Below are 19,546 nucleotides of genomic sequence, written 5' to 3'. Positions count from 1 at the left end.
TACCTAGTATATCCACTTATGCCATCGCATTCTAGGACAACCTTGTTTGTGCCGTCTCCAATGCATTTATATACCTCCATAAATAATTAGACATCAGTAACACAGGTGTTGTCTGAACAGTGCTCTGTGCCACTGCAACAAGACTTCCCTACTTTCGGTCTTCAATCTCTTCGTCATAAAGACCAACATTCCAATTACCTTCCTAATTATTTGCGTTATCTGCATGATTGCTTTCTGAGTTTTATGTGCATGCACATGCAGATCCCTCTATTTCATAGCATTCTATAATGAATGAATTAATTAATTGATTAATTGATTAATACTTTATTTTCACAAGTGATAAGTCGCAATGCAATTCTCTGCATACCTAAGGTATCCAAATAGTCGCTACATAAAGGGCACTTACAAAGTTACAAAGTATCCCACACCAGGTTCATCCATTGTTCTTCCCCTTCCCCCTCTGTTCTCCCCCCACCCCCTCCCTCATGGTGGTCCCCCCATGACTAGTCCTCCTTTGGTACTTCCCCCGGCAGCGCCCTCCTCACTCCCATGTGGTCCGTCCTTGTCTCATCAATCGTCGCGCCGACCTCTACACTATCGCCACCCGTCCTCTCCGGACGCCTCCATGATAATGGCCCAGGCTGCAGCTGCGGGCTCCGCAGACCCAGGCCCCGTTGGCCGCGGGCTCCGCCGAACTTTGTCTATCTCCATTTAAACAATATTTCACTTTTCTATTCATCCTGCCAAAGTGGATAATCTGACATTTCCCCACATTATGCTCTGTCCAATAATTAATCACATTGTCTTTGTGGGAGTTTGCTGTTTATCAATTGGCTGCTGCCTTTCTCACATTTTGACAGTGGCCACATGTAAAGTGTAATTTTAATTGGCAGTGGTCCTGAGATTGTGAAAGGAGTCATACAAATGCAAGCCTTTCCTTCTGTAGACAGAAGAAACAAAGAACTGGAGATGCTGGTTTACAACAACAAACACAGAGTGCTGGAGTAATTCAACGGGCCAGGCAGCATCTCTGGAGTACATGGATAGGTGACATCCTGGGCCGGGATCCTTCTTCAGACAGCCTTTCCGCATAAGTCAATCCATCATTTCAGGACCATCCAACGCATCCATATACCTCCATAAATTAGTAGACAAATGTACCACAGTTTACCCCCACCATCTCCCCCCACCACAGCCACAAGAAGGGTCCCGACCCATAACGTCACCTATGCACATTCTCCAGAGATGCTTCCTGGCCCACTGAGTTACTCCAGCAACTTGCGTTTTTTTGTTTTAACAGTATTACAGATAACGTGTAAGAAAAACACCTCTGAAGAAGGTTCTTGACCTGAAACGTTACCTATCCATATCCTCTAGGGATAATGCCACACCCGCTGTTACTCCAGCATTTTATAGGGGGGTTTTTCCTTCTGTAGACATTGTTCAACACCACAGCCAAGACAGCCTTGTCATTGCTTCTGAATCTGCACCAGTGTCAAATTCTGCTGTCAGATAATTTCAGCAGGAAAATAATTGTTTGGTGTTGGTCCAGTAACTTTGAAATGAGACTTACACAGCCAATATTGGGCTGGAATAATTGGGCTGTGAATGCCATCCAGGCTAGCCTGCACCTTTTAATAGATGGAATCAGTATGTGTGAAATGAATTTGATGCTCATTGTGATTACACTATCACCTTAATTCATAATTACCTCAGACATTAGTCATAAATCGTTGCATGTTGTGTCAATCTATTTCTTGCATCACATGCCTACATGAATGGAATGTTAATTAAGGAGGCTTGATTTTCAACGCTGTCCTTTTATAATGGATGGCTGCAAGAAACCAATTGGAATTTGGATCTTTGCCAATTGTCAACAATTTTTTCTCCATCCGTTTAAACTGCGCCTTTGGCCAAATGCATTCCTTTGCACAAATTGAACTGACATGAAATGGGCTAGCTACAATTTCCAGCCACTAAGTTCAGGCAGCAAACAGTGACAAAGGCACAAAGTGCAGGAGTAGCTAGCAGGTCAGTCAGTATCTCAGGAGAAAATGGATAGATGATGTTTTGAGTCAGGACCCTTCTTCAGGAGGAGGGAAGAAAGCTGGAAGAGAGATGGGGCCATACAGAGCCTGGCAAATAATAGGTGGATACAGTTGAACAAATGGATGGTTGGACAAAGACCAGAGATGAAAAGACAGAAGGTGATTGCAACCATGTGAATTGTGGAGCTAACGGATGGAATGTAGGTAGATGTGGAGGTGGGGAATGAGGGGAGAAGTAGGTGCAAATCCAGGTGTGGAACAAGGGATAGAGGGTGGGAAAGAAAGGGCAAGTAGGGAAAAAAAGGGGAAGGGTGAAGTTATCCAAAATTGGAGAATTTAATGGTCATAAATTTGAGTAGGGTTAATCTGCAGCCTGGAAGTTTGTACTGTCCCATTGGGTATTCTCCTCAGGCAGCTGGATATGGGTTTCAGAAGGAACTGTAGTTGCTGGAAAATCGAAGGTACACAAAAATGCTGGAGAAACTCAGTAGGTGCAGCAGCATCTATGGAGCGAAGGAAATAGGCAATGTTTCAGGCCGAAACCCTTCTTCAGACGAGGGTTTTGACCCGAAATGTTGCCCATTTCCAGCTGGATATGGGTGGCAGGTGCTGCCAGCTTAGGCGCAAGCTATTGTAAGACTCCAGGACTTCTGTGGAGAAACACAGTCAGGTCCTAGTCTACACCCTGTGAACAGAGCAGGAACTTTTATTTTAGTTCAAAATTATTACTTTATTCATGACATGTGAAAATGTGTGTAAATTCAAACATGCACATGCGTCACCATTCTCAGTACATCACATTGTTCTTTTTATGTTGGATCGGTTTTCCTTTATGTACTTTCTAGGTTGATAATTTGCCAGTAGCAGCTCATTAAGCATATAGTCTGGTGTTACACAAAATACACAAGAGACTGCAGATGCTGGGATCTAGGCCAAAAACAAACTACTGGAGGAACTCGGTGGGTCAAGCAGCATCTCTGGAATCCAGGGGAAGGATCTACCTGAAATGTTGACTGTCCTTTTTATTTACAAATGCTGCCTGACCCACTGAGTTCCTCAATCAGTTTTATTTTTGGTTTGGTGATACACAATTGTTCAGAATGAACGTCAACAACAACCATTGCATCACTTTACAGAAGACGATGGGCTAAAGCCTCATCCCAACTGTTATCACCACAAGAGCAGCCATTGAGACTCCAGTTGTGTATTAAAGATTTGAGGAGAAAGATCACTTTCATTGCCTGCCAAGCATGACGTTGGTGTTGGTTTGAGAATTCTGGTATTCTGTCAAATTAATTTGATAGCCTGTCTGAAGAACCATCCAGTATATCCATCACCTCCTCCATCTATAGGGCCTTGAGAGCATTCCAAGCAGACCACTGTTTGATCACTATTAGAGATGAGTGCTGGGGATGATCATGGATCATTACGCAGAATGGATCATTACGCAGCACCGTGGCTGGGCACAATTGGGAACAGACAGAGCCTACATATGAGGTGACACTTGATAGTCATGTGTCCACAGCTGGATGTTGCCACATGCAGATGTAGTCATCAGGATGAGGGAGATATTAGGAAACAATTTTCCTGCCGGTTCTCTGGAATTTTGTACATGGCAAATGTCGTCCAATTTCAGTCTCCAGGTAAAATGAATTGTCTTGGGTTACTGCTGTAATGCAAGGTCACCGTGTGAATCACACCAGTGCCACTTCAGCAACACCTCACAACTCGCATCTGACCACCAGATTATGTCCTTCTACAGAAAGGAAAGGTAACTGCTGGAATCCCAGTTTCTGTTTCACCTTGGCCACACCCTGCAGCCAGTTCTTTGTGCAGACGGCTGTGGAGGCCAAGTCAATGGATATTTTTAAGCGGAGATGGACAGATTCTTTATTAGTAAGGGTGTTAGGGGTTACGGGGAGACGGTAGGAGAATGGGGTTGAAAGAGAAATATAGATCAGCTTGTAGATCAGTGTCACTCATGCTTTGAGTCATACTGTGGCTCCGCCCACTGGTTTAATAGAAAGTACTTTTCCCTTTCTTCCCCAGTCTTGAGTAGTGTGTTAAGATGAAGTTACCTATGCTGTATTGCTAATAAAAGTATTTGGATCTTAATCACTGTACGTGAGTTAAGACATTCCAACATGGTGTCAGAAGTGGGATACGAACCAACGCCTCCAAATGGAGACCAGTGCAGTGTGTAACAGCTTGACACCTCATCAACAAGAGCAACCACTTCTCTCACACCCGGCTCCTGCCCTCCCGTGGTCTATAGTGGCAAATGACATATTTGAGTGGCAATGGCAAGCAGTACCTGGTACTTGTCGACTCGTAATCCAGCTGGTTTGACATCGATTTTCTTATTAGCTCCGTTTCTCACGGGATAGTTCTAAAACTCGCTCGACATTTTGCAGACCATGGAGCTCCTTGCATACTTGCATACTGCTATCTGATAATGGCAGTCAATTTACCAGCCAGCACTTCAAAGAGTTTGCTGCATGCTGGGGTTTTCGCCACATCACCAGCAGCCCTGAATATCCACAGTTGAATGGACTGTCTGAACAAGCTGTCAAGAGCTAATGGAATGATCCCTCAGAGCTAATTCCGACATGTACCTGGCCCTGCTCAACCTACACAACATCTCCCGCGACCCCATCTTGGATTCACCTTCTCAACGTTTATTGTCAAGGCAGGCCCGAGCCACGGTGCCTGTGGCAGATCAGGCATTGATCCCGCAGGTGGTCCCACCATCGGAAGTACAGTCCAGGCTGCAACAAAATTGTGACATTCAAAAACATTGGTATGACAAAACAAGCAGGCCGCTGCCACCATTAACCAAGGGGTAGGTGATTCGTTTGCAAACTGACAAAGGTCATGACCGTATCGGTGTAATTTCTGGAACTGCCTCTGAGCCACGCTCATATTTGGTTAGTGCTGATGGCGGCACCTACAGACGTAACAGACAACATATCCTGCCTGTGAATGAGCCGGCTCCATCTCCGTATTATCTCGACCGTACAAGTGTACTTCCGTCCACGTCCAGCGGCATCAGTCTGCCTGTACCAGCACAACAACCCACTTTTGAAATGGCTACTCTGCCAATGGTGATGCCTCCTCCGCCTGTGCCAAAGTCCCCTGTTTCATCACCGGGAATGCTGTTTCAATCTCCGTCACCAGTAATACCACCGACTCTGTCCCCGGTGGCGAAAAAACGGAAATGGTTTATATCGCACACATGCTGGCAGTGTTTGCAAGCCCACCGTGAAGTACTCAGGCTATGTTTGACTTTCCTCCAGCTTATTATCAACTGCTATGCATGCCTTATTTAGTCAATGGTTTTGTACTGACATTTAATTCTTTAAGAGGGAGGATGTAGATCAGTGTCACTCATGTTATGAGTCATACTGTGGCTCCGCCCACTGGTTTAATAGAAAGCCCTTTTCCCTTTCTTCCTCAGTCTTGAGTAGTGTGTTAAGATGAAGTTACCTATGCTGTATTGCTAATAAAAGTATTTGGATCTTAATCACTGTACGTGAGTTAAGTCATTCCAAAACAGCCATAATTGAATGGCGGAGTAGATTTGATGGGCCAAATGGCCTAATTCTGCTCTTGTGAACATATCCTCGTCTTTCTGAAACATCTTTCCGTCATCTCGAGGCAGCTGGCATTGTTGGTGAAGGGGTAAAACAATAATCTGCCGGAAATAGCAGGGGACCGGGGGTCAAATGAGATGGAGGAACTGAGTGAAATCCAGGTTAGTCCGGAAGTGGTGTTAGGTAAATTGAATGGATTAAAGGCCGATAAATCCCCAGGGCCAGATAGGCTGCATCCCAGAGTGCTTAAGGAAGTAGCCCCTGAAATAGTGGATGCATTAGTGATCATTTTTCAAAACTCTTTAGATTCTGGAGTAGTTCCTGAGGATTGGAGGGTAGCTAATGTAACCCCACTTTTTAAAAAGGGAGGGAGAGAGAAAACAGGGAATTACAGACCAGTTAGTCTAACATCGGTAGTGGGGAAAATGCTAGAGTCAGTTATTAAAGATGGGATAGCAGCACATTTGGAAAGTGGTGAAATCATTGGACAAAGTCAGCATGGATTTATGAAAGGTAAATCATGTCTGACGAATCTTATAGAATTTTTCGAGGATGTAACTAGTAGAGTGGATAAGGGAGAACCAGTGGATGTGGTGTATCTGGACTTTCAGAAGGCTTTCGACAAGGTCCCACATAAGAGATTAGTATACAAACTTAAAGCACACGGTATTGGGGGTTCAGTATTGATGTGGATAGAGAACTGGCTGGCAGACAGGAAGCAAAGAGTATGAGTAAACGGGTCCTTTTCAGAATGGCAGGCAGTGACTAGTGGGGTACCGCAAGGTTCAGTGCTGGGACCCCAGCTATTTACAATATATATTAATGATTTGGACAAGGGAATTGAATGCAACATCTCCAAGTTTGCGGATGACACAAAACTGGGGGGCAGTGTTAGCTGTGAGGAGGATGCTAGGATGCAAGGTGACTTGGATAGGTTGGGTGAGTGGGCAAATGCATGGCAGATGCAGTATAATGTGGATAAATGTGAGGTTATCCACTTTGGTGGCAAGAACAGGAAAGTAGACTATTATCTGAATGGTGGCCGATTAGGAAAAGGGGAGATGCAACGAGACCTGGGTGTCATGGTACACCAGTCATCGAAAGTAGGCATGCAGGTGCAGCAGGCAGTGAAGAAAGCGAATGGTATGTTAGCATTCATAGTAAAAGGATTTGAGTACAGGAGCAGGGAGGTTCTACTGCAGTTGTACAGGGCCTTGGTGAGACCGCATCTGGTGTATTGTGTACAGTTTTGGTCTCCAAATCTGAGGAAAGACATTCTGGCCATAGAGGGAGTACAGAGAAGGGTCACCAGACTGATTCCTGGGATGGCAGGACTTTCATATGAAGAAAGACTGGATAGACTCGGGTTATACTCGCTAGAATTTAGAAGGTTGAGGGGGGATCTTATAGAAACTTACAAAATTCTTAAGGGGTTGGACAGGCTAGATGCAGGAAGATTGTTCCCGATGTTGGGGAAGTCCAGAACAAGGGGTCACAGTTTAAGGATAAGGGGGAAGTCTTTTAGGACCGAGATGAGATAAATATTTTTCACACAGAGAGTGGTGAATCTGTGGAATTCTGTGGAGGCCAATTCACTGGATGTTTTCAAGAGATGTTTTCATTTCAGTCCTAAATGGCCTACCCTTTATTCTTATTATGTCGCTATCTTTATCTGGAAAAAACCTAGACTTCTGAGTTACAGAGCTATTCGGAACAAACACTGACCAATACCTCTGCAACTCTTCCTTCCTCTATAGAGATGGGCAACATTTTTATTTTCGGTGCAGCTATCATAAGGGGAGAGTGTGATGTAGCCAATATTTTGATCTTCCATGAGAACCAATTTTCTCACCACCAACCAAGTAAGGTCATGGTGAACATTAATGACGGCTAGATTTAGGGACTCGCACTACAATATAGTAGTGTAGCTAATAGACTGCTGCCACACAGTACTAGACACCCATCCAATCTTGAACCCAGTGCTGTCCATGTGGGTATTTGTGCACTCTCTCCCCATTACTTCATCGGCCTCATTAGGGTACTCCAGTTACTTCCCACATTTCAAAGAGACGTGGGTCTGTAGGTTAGTTGGCTGTTGTAAATAGCTTGTAGTCTGTAGATGATTGGGAGAATGTGGGGGTGGAGAGGTGATGGGAAATAGGATGAATGTAGGATTAGTGTGATTGCTGTTCAACACAACTCAGTGGGCTAAAGGTCCTGTTTCCATGTTACATCTGTCCATGTACAACCGTGCCAAGTGCAAACAATTTCTCCATGCCCACCACAACAAACTCTTTCATTATTTCATTCACATTTAATAACCTTCACTGTTCAGGCAAAAGAGCCTCGGCCATTTTAATATTTTAGTGGATTAAATATTAATCTAAAGACTCTGTCAAAGTGACTGGATTTCATGGAAAATATGATGATCATCCATCTTTAGTAAAACATTTTGCACATGAAATAATGTGTTTGAACCTTGAGGAATGTGCCAAGGTTGAAGTTAGTGTCTAAAAGGGACCCATGCAACTGAATGGAGAGAGGCATCAGTTATAAGGATCAAAACTGATGAATGTTTGTTATCTTGTAAAAGAGCAGCATGTGGGTGAGAAGCAGTGGCTTAAAATAAGCCTGGAGTGCTGGAGGAGAACATGCAAAGTTATTAATAATCCAGAATGATAATGATGGCTTCATTTTATAGTGCTTTTGCATAATTTCCTAAATACTTCACAGTTAAAGAATTTACACGGGTAATATATGGTTTTCAATTTTTCACACAGCAAGCTCCAGTCAACAACATATTTATGGTGATGGAAAGATGTTGTTTTTTGACACATTCAATGGGATCTTTGAGTGCAGATCAGAGTGCAGCTAAAACCTTCAATACATATCTCATCTAAAAGCCAAGATCATGGGATGTTCATTGCTACATTACTTCTGTACTTCACTGGTGTCATCTTAGATTCTTGTACTCATGTTCCAAGTGTGGGACTTTAACCCATGATTTTCTGAGCCCAAGTTGAAAGTGCTCTTCAATATGCCAGCACTCACACAATAAACATTCATGCAATAAGTAAGCTGCATCTGATAAGAGAAAGGAGGGGGGTTGATGCTTCTGCGATATCACCTCCATCAGAAATAGAAGCAGCAGTAGTTTAAGGAATGGTCATAGTGTCTGAGATGAATTTTCCCAGATGGATAGGTGCAAAAAGTCTTGGATGGACTTGAAAGCCAAGATGTTATGTTTAAATTCTCAGAGTCACCCTTTTGGAACCAACAGAGATGAGAAACCTCCTGGTAGTAGGAATATCAGAATGCACCCTCATTCCAGAACATTGAGTTGTATGAATTTAAAAATAATTGAGAAAGCAAAGCTGGAGGGGGCAAGTTTAACAAAGGAAAGGCAGTGTTTGAAAGCCACCTAATGCCCACTATAATAAAAAATAAATTAAACATCTATTGCTTTGAACTCCAAAACAATTGATGGGATAAATGCAGAGCAGATAAGGGACTACAATGCAAAATACTTACTTTTAAATCCAGTTGTGTATTCAAGATGAATGTTTATAGCCAAAGAACGTTGAGAATTTGGAATGCACTAGAAGTAGCAGCTGAAGTGACAAGAGGATGAAAAGAATGAAAGGATTTGCTGATGGGTGAGAGATGCAGTGCATAGGCCATAAACAACAAGAGCATAATAACAAGAGCTGCAAATACTAACACCATTTTTCAGCAGCCTTGCTGAAAAAAGACATACTGTATTTCCTGCCATTGACACACAACATGTTGGTTTATGGATCACCATCAGTGCAAAGTCTTCAGGAACCCGTTTTTTTCTCTTAATGTAACAAATAAACTGGAAAACAAATTGTCACTCACCTTTGATTAAAGTTGCTTTTGGCCTTAATGCGCACATCCCAGTATTGTTTTGAGAAGGGATGGCCATTGGTTCCAGAATTGTGGGCATCGAGTGCTATGGGTCATATCTGCGAATGTTGAGGCCTATACACTGTAAATGCATGATATTTTTGCAGGAAATCCTCTTGGATTGAAAATAGCTATAAAGACCTTTGCTTTCTGTGTTCACATGGGATAATATTACGTTCAGCTTACTACAAAGGAATTCTCTAGGTAAATAGCAACACAACAAAAGCCGCAAAGATATTATTTTTCTGACAGCTTTGATCGAGTTCAAATGTTTTTTTTAAATTTCAGATACATTTTCTCCTGCACTCTTAATTTAATCAGGGGATGTTATGTTATGTTTTATATACATACATCAATATAAAGGCACAATGACAGCCGACAAGACTGAAGTTGATGCTAGAGATCAGCAAAAGGAATTTCAGGCATTGCTGCACAAAGAACTTCAATTTGGCCACAAAATTCAGGATTAACTTTGGAAAGTAGACTGAGGAAAAGTTTGAGGTGACTTTTTCAGCATCATTGCCAACAGAATGAAAAATAGGAAAGGCTTTGAAAGGCTTTTTGGTGCTCAAAATCGATTTGATCTTATGTACAATAATAAATCTAATTATTCAAGAACAAAACTAGTAGGCCCTTGTGGTGTGTTTGTATTTGGAAGAAAGGTTGGAAAGGGTTTGGAAGAGTGAGAGGTGACTGGATTGAATCATACTTGTTGCTGACGGGTCTTGATTGAGTGGATTCAAAGAGAATCTTTACCCTTGCGGAACAAGGATTCAATGTTTAAAACTAAGGAGTCACTCATTTAAGATAGGTTAGGTAATTATTTTTTGATCATCTTAAATCTTTAGAATTCTGTTTGTGAAAAGCGATGGTAGTAGAGTCTTTGGACATCTTCAATGCAGAGGCAGACAGATTCTTGATAAGAGAAGGGGATGAAAGATTATAGAGTAGTCAGGATACACCCTCACCACTCATTTCAACATTGTAAACTAAACCTTGCACATTTTCAAAACATTTACAGATGACAAGAGCAGTTAAGGTTTCTAGGAAATAACCAACATCTGTTGTGATTATCTGCTTACATTATTTATTAATATTTATTAATAGTACAGCCCAGGAACAGGCCCTTTGGGCTACCATGTCCTTGTCGAACATGATGTCAAGTTAAATTCATCTCTGCCTCCGGTACTTCCTATTTGATTCCACGACATCCATATCCCTGTTACTGGATGTGATGCTTCAACCAAACAGCTAGTTTATTTCATTGATTACTATTGAAGCTAATTATCCTTTGCTTCAGGGATTGATGGTGGACCAGCTCTGAGGCAATGTTTCCCAAAATCGAAAAAACAAAAAATAGCCTCACTTCTAGAAATTGTCCTGATTGACACATGTTGGGTGGATTTCCTTGTGAAAATAAACCCCTCCACATTTCCCTTGCCATCCTGAGCCTTTAACATGTGTTGCTACCCCCCCCCCCCCCTCCCGCCATTATTCCTCACATCTTGCCCACTACCAATTCTCCTTCACCTGCCCGCAAACATATACCCCCCTCTTTCCAATCTATCAGTCTCTCATGCTCTCACTCGTTTTATAACAGCAAATTATTCACTCATGGTCCTCTTTACCTCCACACGTTTGACGTGTTTGGCTCCCACTGACTCACACAGGCGGTATATTACAAGGTTAGGCTGTACCAATTCGCACCAATTGTAATTCGCACCAATTGTTTCTTCACACTCCCATCCTAGTTGATTCCTGCTGAAGGGGATTTACCTGATATTGGATTGGATTGGATTGGATTGATTTTTAGAATCAGACTGAAATGAGAAGAGATACATTCTGTTTTTCTCTCTCATTATACATTTCTCTGAAAGGTGTCCCAACCCAGAATTTCATTTCTCCATATGCCTCCATTGATGTTGCCTGACCTGCTGAGTTCCTCCAGCAGTTTATTGTTCACATTTCATCTATCTGCTTTCGCCTCATGAATGTTAGAATCAATATTATTTTCTTATTTGTCACTAAAAATATTACTAGAAAGAAAATGTTCTTCATTGCTGGCTACAACTATTCTCATTTTTTGTCAGCAAAACACTTGTGATACGGGTAGGATTGTGCAGGAAGGATAATGGTGAGGCTCACAATGCCCCCCATCATGAAGGATTAAATCAGATACAAACCTCCAGCAAGCACGTACACAACACAGCTTCACTGCACTGATATATCATAAAGATATTCAATATTAGACAATAGACAATAGGCGCAGGAGTAGGCCATTCGGCCCTTCGAGCCAGCACCGCCATTCAATGTGATCATGGCTGATCATCATGTCTATTGTCTAATATTGAATATCTTTATGATATATCAGTGCAGTGAAGCTGTGTTGTGTACGTGCTTGCTGGAGGTTTGTATCTGATTTAATCAGTGCCCCCGTTCCTGATTTAATCAGTGCCCCCGTTCCTGCCTTCTCTCTATATCCCCCGACTCCGCTATTTTTAAGAGCCCTATCTAGCTGTTTCTTTGTGTGTTTTGTGTGGGGGGTGGTGTGGGGGGGTGAGGGGGAAACAGTTTTGGTCGCCTCCTCCATGGAGAGGCCTAACAACGAGGATCGGGCGGCCTTTCCCGGAGACGCGCCCGGGACTTCACCGGCAGGCGCAGCGTGGACTCTCGGCGTGGAGCGGGCGAGCCCTCGCTGGTGCTCGCCGGAGGGGAGCGCTCCGTTTCGCTGGCCCGCGGCAGCCGGCAGCCTGAAGCCGCGGTCTGCAGAGGTTCAGCTGGCGCGGCGTCCGTAGCCCGGGATCCCACGTGGGGGACCCGGGAGAAGAAGGAGCTTCCACCGCCGGCCCGCGGCCAACTTCTACCGCGGACCCAGCGTGGACTTACCATCACCCCTAAAGGGGAGCTTTGACCGCCGGGTCTACGGTCTGCGGTGCTTCTCGCTGCGGCGGGGACTTTAATTCTTCGACCGCCGGCCTGCGGCCTACACCAACCTAAAGCCGCGGTCTCCGGTGGGGAAGAGCCGATCCTGGACTGACTCTGGACTCTGGTCCTGACCATGGGGGGAAATGGAGGAGGACTGGCCAATGTTTGTGCCTTCCACCACAGTGATGAATGCTGTAGTGGATGTTTGTGTTAAATTTTTATTGTGTATTGTGTGTTCTTTATCATTGTACCGCTGCTGACAAATTCATTTCACTTGCACATTATGTGCAATGTGACGAGTAAAACTGATTGATTGTATTGATTGTAGCTCTCTCTTGAAAGCATCCAGAGAACCCACCTCCACCGCCCTCTGAGGCAGAGAATTCCACAGACTCACCACTCTCTGTGAGAAAAAGTCATCGTGAGTAAAACGTCTCCGTTCTAAATGGCTTACTCCTTATTCTTAAACTGGTGCCCCTGGTTCTGGACTCCCCCAACATCGGGAACATGTTTCCTGCCTCTAGCGTGTCCAAACCCTTAACAATCTTATATGTTTCAATGCGATCCCCTCTTATCCTCCTAAACTCCAGAGTGTACAAGCTCAGCTGCTCCATTCTCTTCATACCAAAGTGGTTAACCTCACAGTTATCCGCATTAAACTTCACCTGCCATGCATATGCCCACTCCCCCAACCTGTCTAAGTCACCCTGCACTCTCATAGCATCCTCCTCACAGTTCACACTGCCACCCAGCTTTGTGTCATCTGCAAATTTGCTAATGCTACTTTGAATCCCTTCATCCAAATCATTGATGTATATTGTAAATAGCTGCGGTCCCAGCACCGAGCCTTGCGGTGCCCCACTAGTCACTGCCTGCCATTCTGAAAGGGACCCGTTAATCATACTCTTTGTTTCCTGTCTGCCAACCACTTCTCTATCCATGTCAGCACTCTACTCCCAATAGCATGTGCCCTAATTTTGCTCACTAATCTCCTATGTGGGACCTTATCAAATGCTTTCTGAAAGTCCAGGTACACTACATCCACTGGCTCTCCCTTGTCAATTTTCCTAGTTACATATTAAAACATTCAAATCTATGAAATTGTGGCACTTACCCATTGGATACCTACAAAACATGCTGGAAAAAATCAGATCCATTGCATTCAATTATAATGGTGTAATAAGACTTAAGGTATTTATTGCCAAATTAATTATTTGGCACTTAAAATATTACTTTCATTAGCACAAACTCTTTCCAGCAGATTTTATGTTATTATAGAAATGTTAACATTGTTCTTTTTTTCTTTTGTGCCACTTATGTTTCATACCGTTGCAACTGATGCAACATAAACTAAGGATTATGAGAGGTTTGAGGTTTTAACCTTCAAGTCATCATAAGATCATAAGATCATAAGAACGTCCTTTAATTCTGAGGCTATGACATCTAGTCCTAGACTCACCTACTCGTGGATATATCCTCTTCACATCCACTCTATCCAATGAGGTCCCCCTCATTCTTCGAAACTCCAGCGATTGCAGGCCCAGTGCTCATCATATGTTAACCTACTCATTCCTGGGATCACTCTTGTAAACCTCCTCTGGACCCTCTCCAGAGCCACTTATCTTTTCTCAGATATAGATCCCAACATTGTTCACAATATTCCAAAATCCCAGTTTTGTATACAAGCATTCTCAAATTAAAAGTTGCACTGCGTTTGTTTTCTTTACTACTGATTCGACTTGCAGATTAACTTTTGGGAATCCTGCACCAGCACTCCCAAGTCCCTTTGCACCTCTGATTTCTGGATTCCCTCCCCATCAAAGACCCACACCATCCTGGCCACACACTCATCTCCCTGCTACCTTCAGGTAGAAGGTACAGGAGCCTGAAGACTGCAACAACCAGGTTCAGGAATAGCTACTTCCCCACAGCCATCAGACTATTAAACCTGGCTCGGACAAAACTCTGATTATTAATAACCACTTTCTGTTATTTGCACTTTACCAGTTTATTTATTCATGTGTGTATATATTTATATCATGGTATATGGACACATTTATCTGTTTTGTAGTAAATGCTTACTATTTTCTATGTGCTTAAGCAAAGCAAGAATTTCATTGTCCTATACAGGGACACATGACAATAAACTCACTTGAACTTGAACTTGAACTTGAACATTTAGAAAATAATCTACACCTTTATTGCTACTACCAAAATGCATGACTCTACTCTTTGCTACACTATTCCATCTGCCACTTCTCTGCCCTCTCTCCCAACCTATCAAAATCCGTCTGCAGAGTCCCTGCTTTCTCTACACTACCTGACCCTTCACCTATTTTCATATAATCTGCAAACTTGGTCTCAAAACCTTCAATCATTAATATACGACATGAAGAGCAGCGGTCCCAGCACCGAGCCCTGCGGAACTCTGCTAGTCACTGGCAGCCAACCAGAAAAATCTGCCTTTATTACCATTCTTTGCCTTCTGCCATCTAGCCAACCTGATATACATTTAATACATGATATTATATTTAATAAGAGAAGGGAACAAAGGTAAACAAATTAAACATGTACTGTATTTCTTCAATTTTCTCATTCTTGCATTTTATACCTTGGTATTTTCAGTTATAATGAAATAAAACTTCACAGAAATATAATCTTTCCAGTTTCTAAGTAATAACTTCCAACATTTAAAAGTTAGCAATCTTCTTTTACATTTTTACCATTTACAAATAATTGGTGGCTAGTAGGATAATACAGTACATGTCGTGGCTATGTAACAACATGTACTACTCTTCAAAATTACATGATGGTTTGAAGCACTTTGCATGGTAAGGCATTATGTAATGATAGTTTTGCTACATGCTATGAAGAGTCTTCATTTTGAATTCTTAAGAGGTGGATAACATTTTCATAATGAACATTTTCCGATGATCTCAAAGATATTCATTGTTTTACAAGAGCTGTTGGATTATTTTTAACTTGCTTTGTGTAAACAAATTATTATGCTAACAGTTATATAGGAAAAATATGCTGATTATCATTGTTCCACTAATGCATTTCAGAAACTACCTGAAAAAGTACAGGCATCAGAGATAATCCATAAACTCCACAGTAACCTTCTGGGCAATTCTGATTGAAAAAATGTAGGTATTGTCTGAATCTGTTGAGAACATGGGCTGAATAGAATCATGTGAGGAGCAACTACTCCTTGCTGAGACAAAAGTTAAATTCAGCATGAAGAATTTCCTGTAGCAACATAAGGTGCAGTAATTGGGAAGATCCATGGACAACAGAGAGAGAGAAAATATTACCTTGTGCCTCTCAAATAATTGTTGCAGTCATTTAAAACCTGAGAAATATATTAAATGCATCTGAGTCCTTGGAGCAGTTTGACCGATGTAACACGCTCGTAATGGGTTTCATTGGCATACCACAATTGGGCATTCACAAAGCTCTTTGTCTCCAAAAGTAATTGTTTCTACATGTTCAGAATTCAGTACTTTCGTCAAGGTTTTTTTCAAGGTTTGTACTCTGTTATTACCATTATAACCATCTGTTATTTCAATTTCCCTTCTGCTTCTCTGTCTATTTGAAGGTCTCCCTTAGTGTGGTTTGTATATGCTCCATGTGTTTGCACATGTAATCTCAGCATTGTTTTCTAAACTTGTCACAAGGAATTGAAAAGAAGTAATGAACAATGTAGGCAGTAGGGTTATAATTATCCAATGGTCTTGGATAATGTGTTTAAAACAGTGCCACCAATTACAATCTGACAATAAAACTGAAACTCAGTGGTGATGTTTTGGTGACCTGAAACATCACCTAACCTTTTTCTTCAGAGATGCTGCCTGATCCACTGCAGCAGTTAGTTTCCATTCTTGGTGTAAAAAACCATCTGCAGTTCCATCCAACACATAAAACTGAAAATGCTCTTTCATGCAATGTTACACCACAGAAAAACTCCAACATGCCTGTCATGATTCATGGAAACACTCTTTAGTAGGTCCAACATCCTTTCTGCAACCATTTTACAGGATCTGGGCGCTGCAGGCAAGGCCATCATTTATTTCCCAGTCATAAACCCCCCTGAGAAGGCAGTAGTGAGGCATCTTCTAGAACTGCTGAAGGCTTCTGGTGAAGTAGTCCCAGATGATGTTAGGTAGGAACAACCACGATTAAGCTGGGCGATCAGACCCCGGGTCGGGGCTGCAGTGACTTTGGAGCTTCCCGACATCAGCCTCTACCCGAGACTGCGAGCTCCTCGATGTTCAATTCTGCAGGCGTCGATCCGAGTCAAGGGATCGCAGGCTCCGATCGTGTCCACGGCCCCGCGGTGGGGCTCAGTCAGTCTTGAGCAAGGCCGCCGGCTACATGTTATTAGGCCGCAGAGCGACCGGAGATACGATCCAGGAAACAATCGCATCGCTTGCAATGTAAGAGATTGAAAAAAAGTTTTCCCCCACCATCTCCCCCAACCCCACCCCCCGTCCCCACCCCCCATATAAAAAAAACAAACAACATTAACATATACTTTTAAAACACACTCAAAATAACAAAAAAGACTAAAGGCAGACTATTGGCAAGGCTGCCATCACTGACGGTGCCACCCAGTGGTTCTGCAGCCAGAAATAATTTCTCCTTGTTATATCCCCAGAATTGCCCATGATTTTGAACAGCTCTATTACATCTCTGGAGTTTTCAAGTAGTTGAAGCTTTACTGCTGTGTGAGTGAATGTATTATGAACCTTAAACTCTCTCCCACATTCTCCTAATCTGATCAACTACATATATTTTTTTGTATATTTCAGTTTTATATCAACTATATATATTTCAGTTTTACCCTACATAGTTGAATGTAATTCTCAATTCATATTGATTGGTCTGCGGTTACTTATTGGGAGGAAGTATTGTCAGTTAAGGAACAGTACTTCAATTTCACTATGACATTGGATGGTGTACTTAAAACATTGCCATTAATTATAGTCAGAATGCAATATTAATGAAGTGCTTTCGCTCACACTGTCATGGGGAGACAATCCTACATTCTCACTGTGCTTTCTCTTTCATGTGAAATGCACAATATTAACACATGGAATTGTGCAAAAATGAAGCAGGGAAGGGCAGGAAGAGAAATGGGAAGCCAACTGATGACTGCGTCTCCTAAATTCACTTCTCTAACAATCCTGTCTTTCTTTTGCCAAATAGTTACTGGGTGTAATTATTGTGTTTCTTTATTATTTAAGAAAATGTGTTGACGGGGTAGTTGTATTTGGTGGTTTTCAAAATTCTTGGACCAAAGTTTACAATAAAACCTTGATGAAAATTATTAATCTGCCACAATGCATTTCTCATTTTGCTCCTTGACGTAGTCAGTTTTCAAATGTGTATGATTCAATAACTCACATTACTCGTCCTGCAATAGTTTGTCACGGAGGTATATTCAATTTATTTTGTAATTGGATTCAGAAGATTTTGCAGTCTTATTTTCAGAAGAAGTAGAAACTAAACCAAATATTATTTCTTCCTGCCCTCAGATTTTTAGCAAACACAAGCTTCGATGGTGTAACAGGTTATATTAAAGTAACAGATCCATCTGTTATCACTTCAGACAGTCATTACTACATCTGGAACCTACAGCTTGATCCTGTTGGCAAGCCCATGTGGACCCGTCTCGGGAGATGGCACGAGGGGAAAGTTGTCATGGACCATGGGATTTGGCCCAACAAGATGCAGAAGCAAAAGAACGGCAGTGGCCATCCATCCCGGCTGCACTTGAGAGTGGTGACACTCATTGAACACCCTTTTGTGTTCACGCGGAGTGTGGATGATGATGGCCATTGTCCAGCCGGCCAACTCTGCCTTGACGCTCTAACTAACGATACTGCTGTCCTCGAGAGCCTCTTCAAGAACTTAAGGTCGGGTAATGACACCGTGCCGATAGAATACAAGAAGTGCTGCTACGGTTACTGCATTGACCTGCTGGAGAAACTGGCGGAGGATATGAACTTTGACTTTGACCTTTACATCGTCGGTGATGGGAAGTACGGCGGCTGGAAGAACGGCCGCTGGACGGGGCTGGTCGGAGATCTGCTCAGCAGTGCGGCGCACTTGGCCATCACCTCCTTCAGCATCAATTCGGCCAGAAGCAAAGTGATCGACTTCACTACCCCCTTCTTCTCCACCAGTCTAGGCATCCTGGTGAAAACAAGAGACACGGCCGCCCCCATTGGAGCTTTCATGTGGCCACTGCACTGGTCCATGTGGGTGGGAATCTTCGTGGCTCTCCACGTCACCGCAATATTCCTCACGCTCTATGAATGGAAGAGTCCTTTCGGAATGACTCCCAAAGGGAGAAATAGAAACAAGGTGTTCTCCTTCTCGTCCGCCCTCAATGTCTGCTATGCCATTTTGTTTGGCAGGACAGCAGCCATCAAAACTCCCAAGTGTTGGACAGGAAGGTTTCTCATGAACCTCTGGGCCATATTCTGCCTGTTCTGTTTATCGACATACACAGCTAATCTTGCCGCCGTAATGGTAGGGGAGAAGACCTACGAAGAGCTGTCAGGAATTCATGATCCTAAGGTACAGTAAGAGAACTATTGTTTTTCCATTGTATGTAGGAAGGAACTGCAGATGCTGGCTAAACCGAAGATAGACACAAAAAGCTGGAGGAACACGGCCTGTCAGACAGCATCTCTGGAGAAAAGGAATATGTGATGTTTCAGGTCGAGAGATATAGAGAAATATAGAGCACATGAATAAACGACATGCAAAAAGTTTACAATATTATATATCTCTCTATATCACCACCTATATCTCTTGTTTGCCATTCCCCTAACACTCAATCTGAGGAAGCGTCTTGACCCGAAATGTCATCTATTTATTTTCTCCAGAGATGCTGTCTGACCAGCTGAGTTACTCCAGCTTTTTGTGCCTATCTGTTTATTTCCTATTATTGGCTGTGAGTCAGTGGGTTGCACTCCTAACTCCGTGTTAAAAGCTCGAGATTCATGTGTCATTTTCGTGACTTGTCTGTCTCTGGAATGTTGA

General features: G+C 42.7%; 1 protein-coding gene across 1 annotated transcript in view; it reads left to right on the top strand.

Annotated features, from left to right (window-relative positions):
* grin3a (glutamate ionotropic receptor NMDA type subunit 3A) overlaps positions 1–19,546 on the top strand; it is a 163,767-nt gene that overhangs the window by 75,108 nt on the left and 69,113 nt on the right. The window contains exon 3 of the mRNA XM_033018209.1: positions 18,031–19,078. Coding sequence (XP_032874100.1) covers positions 18,031–19,078 — 1,048 coding nt within the window. The remainder of the gene's footprint in view (positions 1–18,030; positions 19,079–19,546) is intronic.

This window comes from Amblyraja radiata, chromosome 3, assembly GCF_010909765.2.
Source record: "Amblyraja radiata isolate CabotCenter1 chromosome 3, sAmbRad1.1.pri, whole genome shotgun sequence".
Classification (NCBI taxonomy): domain Eukaryota; kingdom Metazoa; phylum Chordata; class Chondrichthyes; order Rajiformes; family Rajidae; genus Amblyraja; species Amblyraja radiata.
Note: the sequence above shows the minus strand (reverse complement) of the source record. Positions and strands in the feature narration are given on the sequence as shown.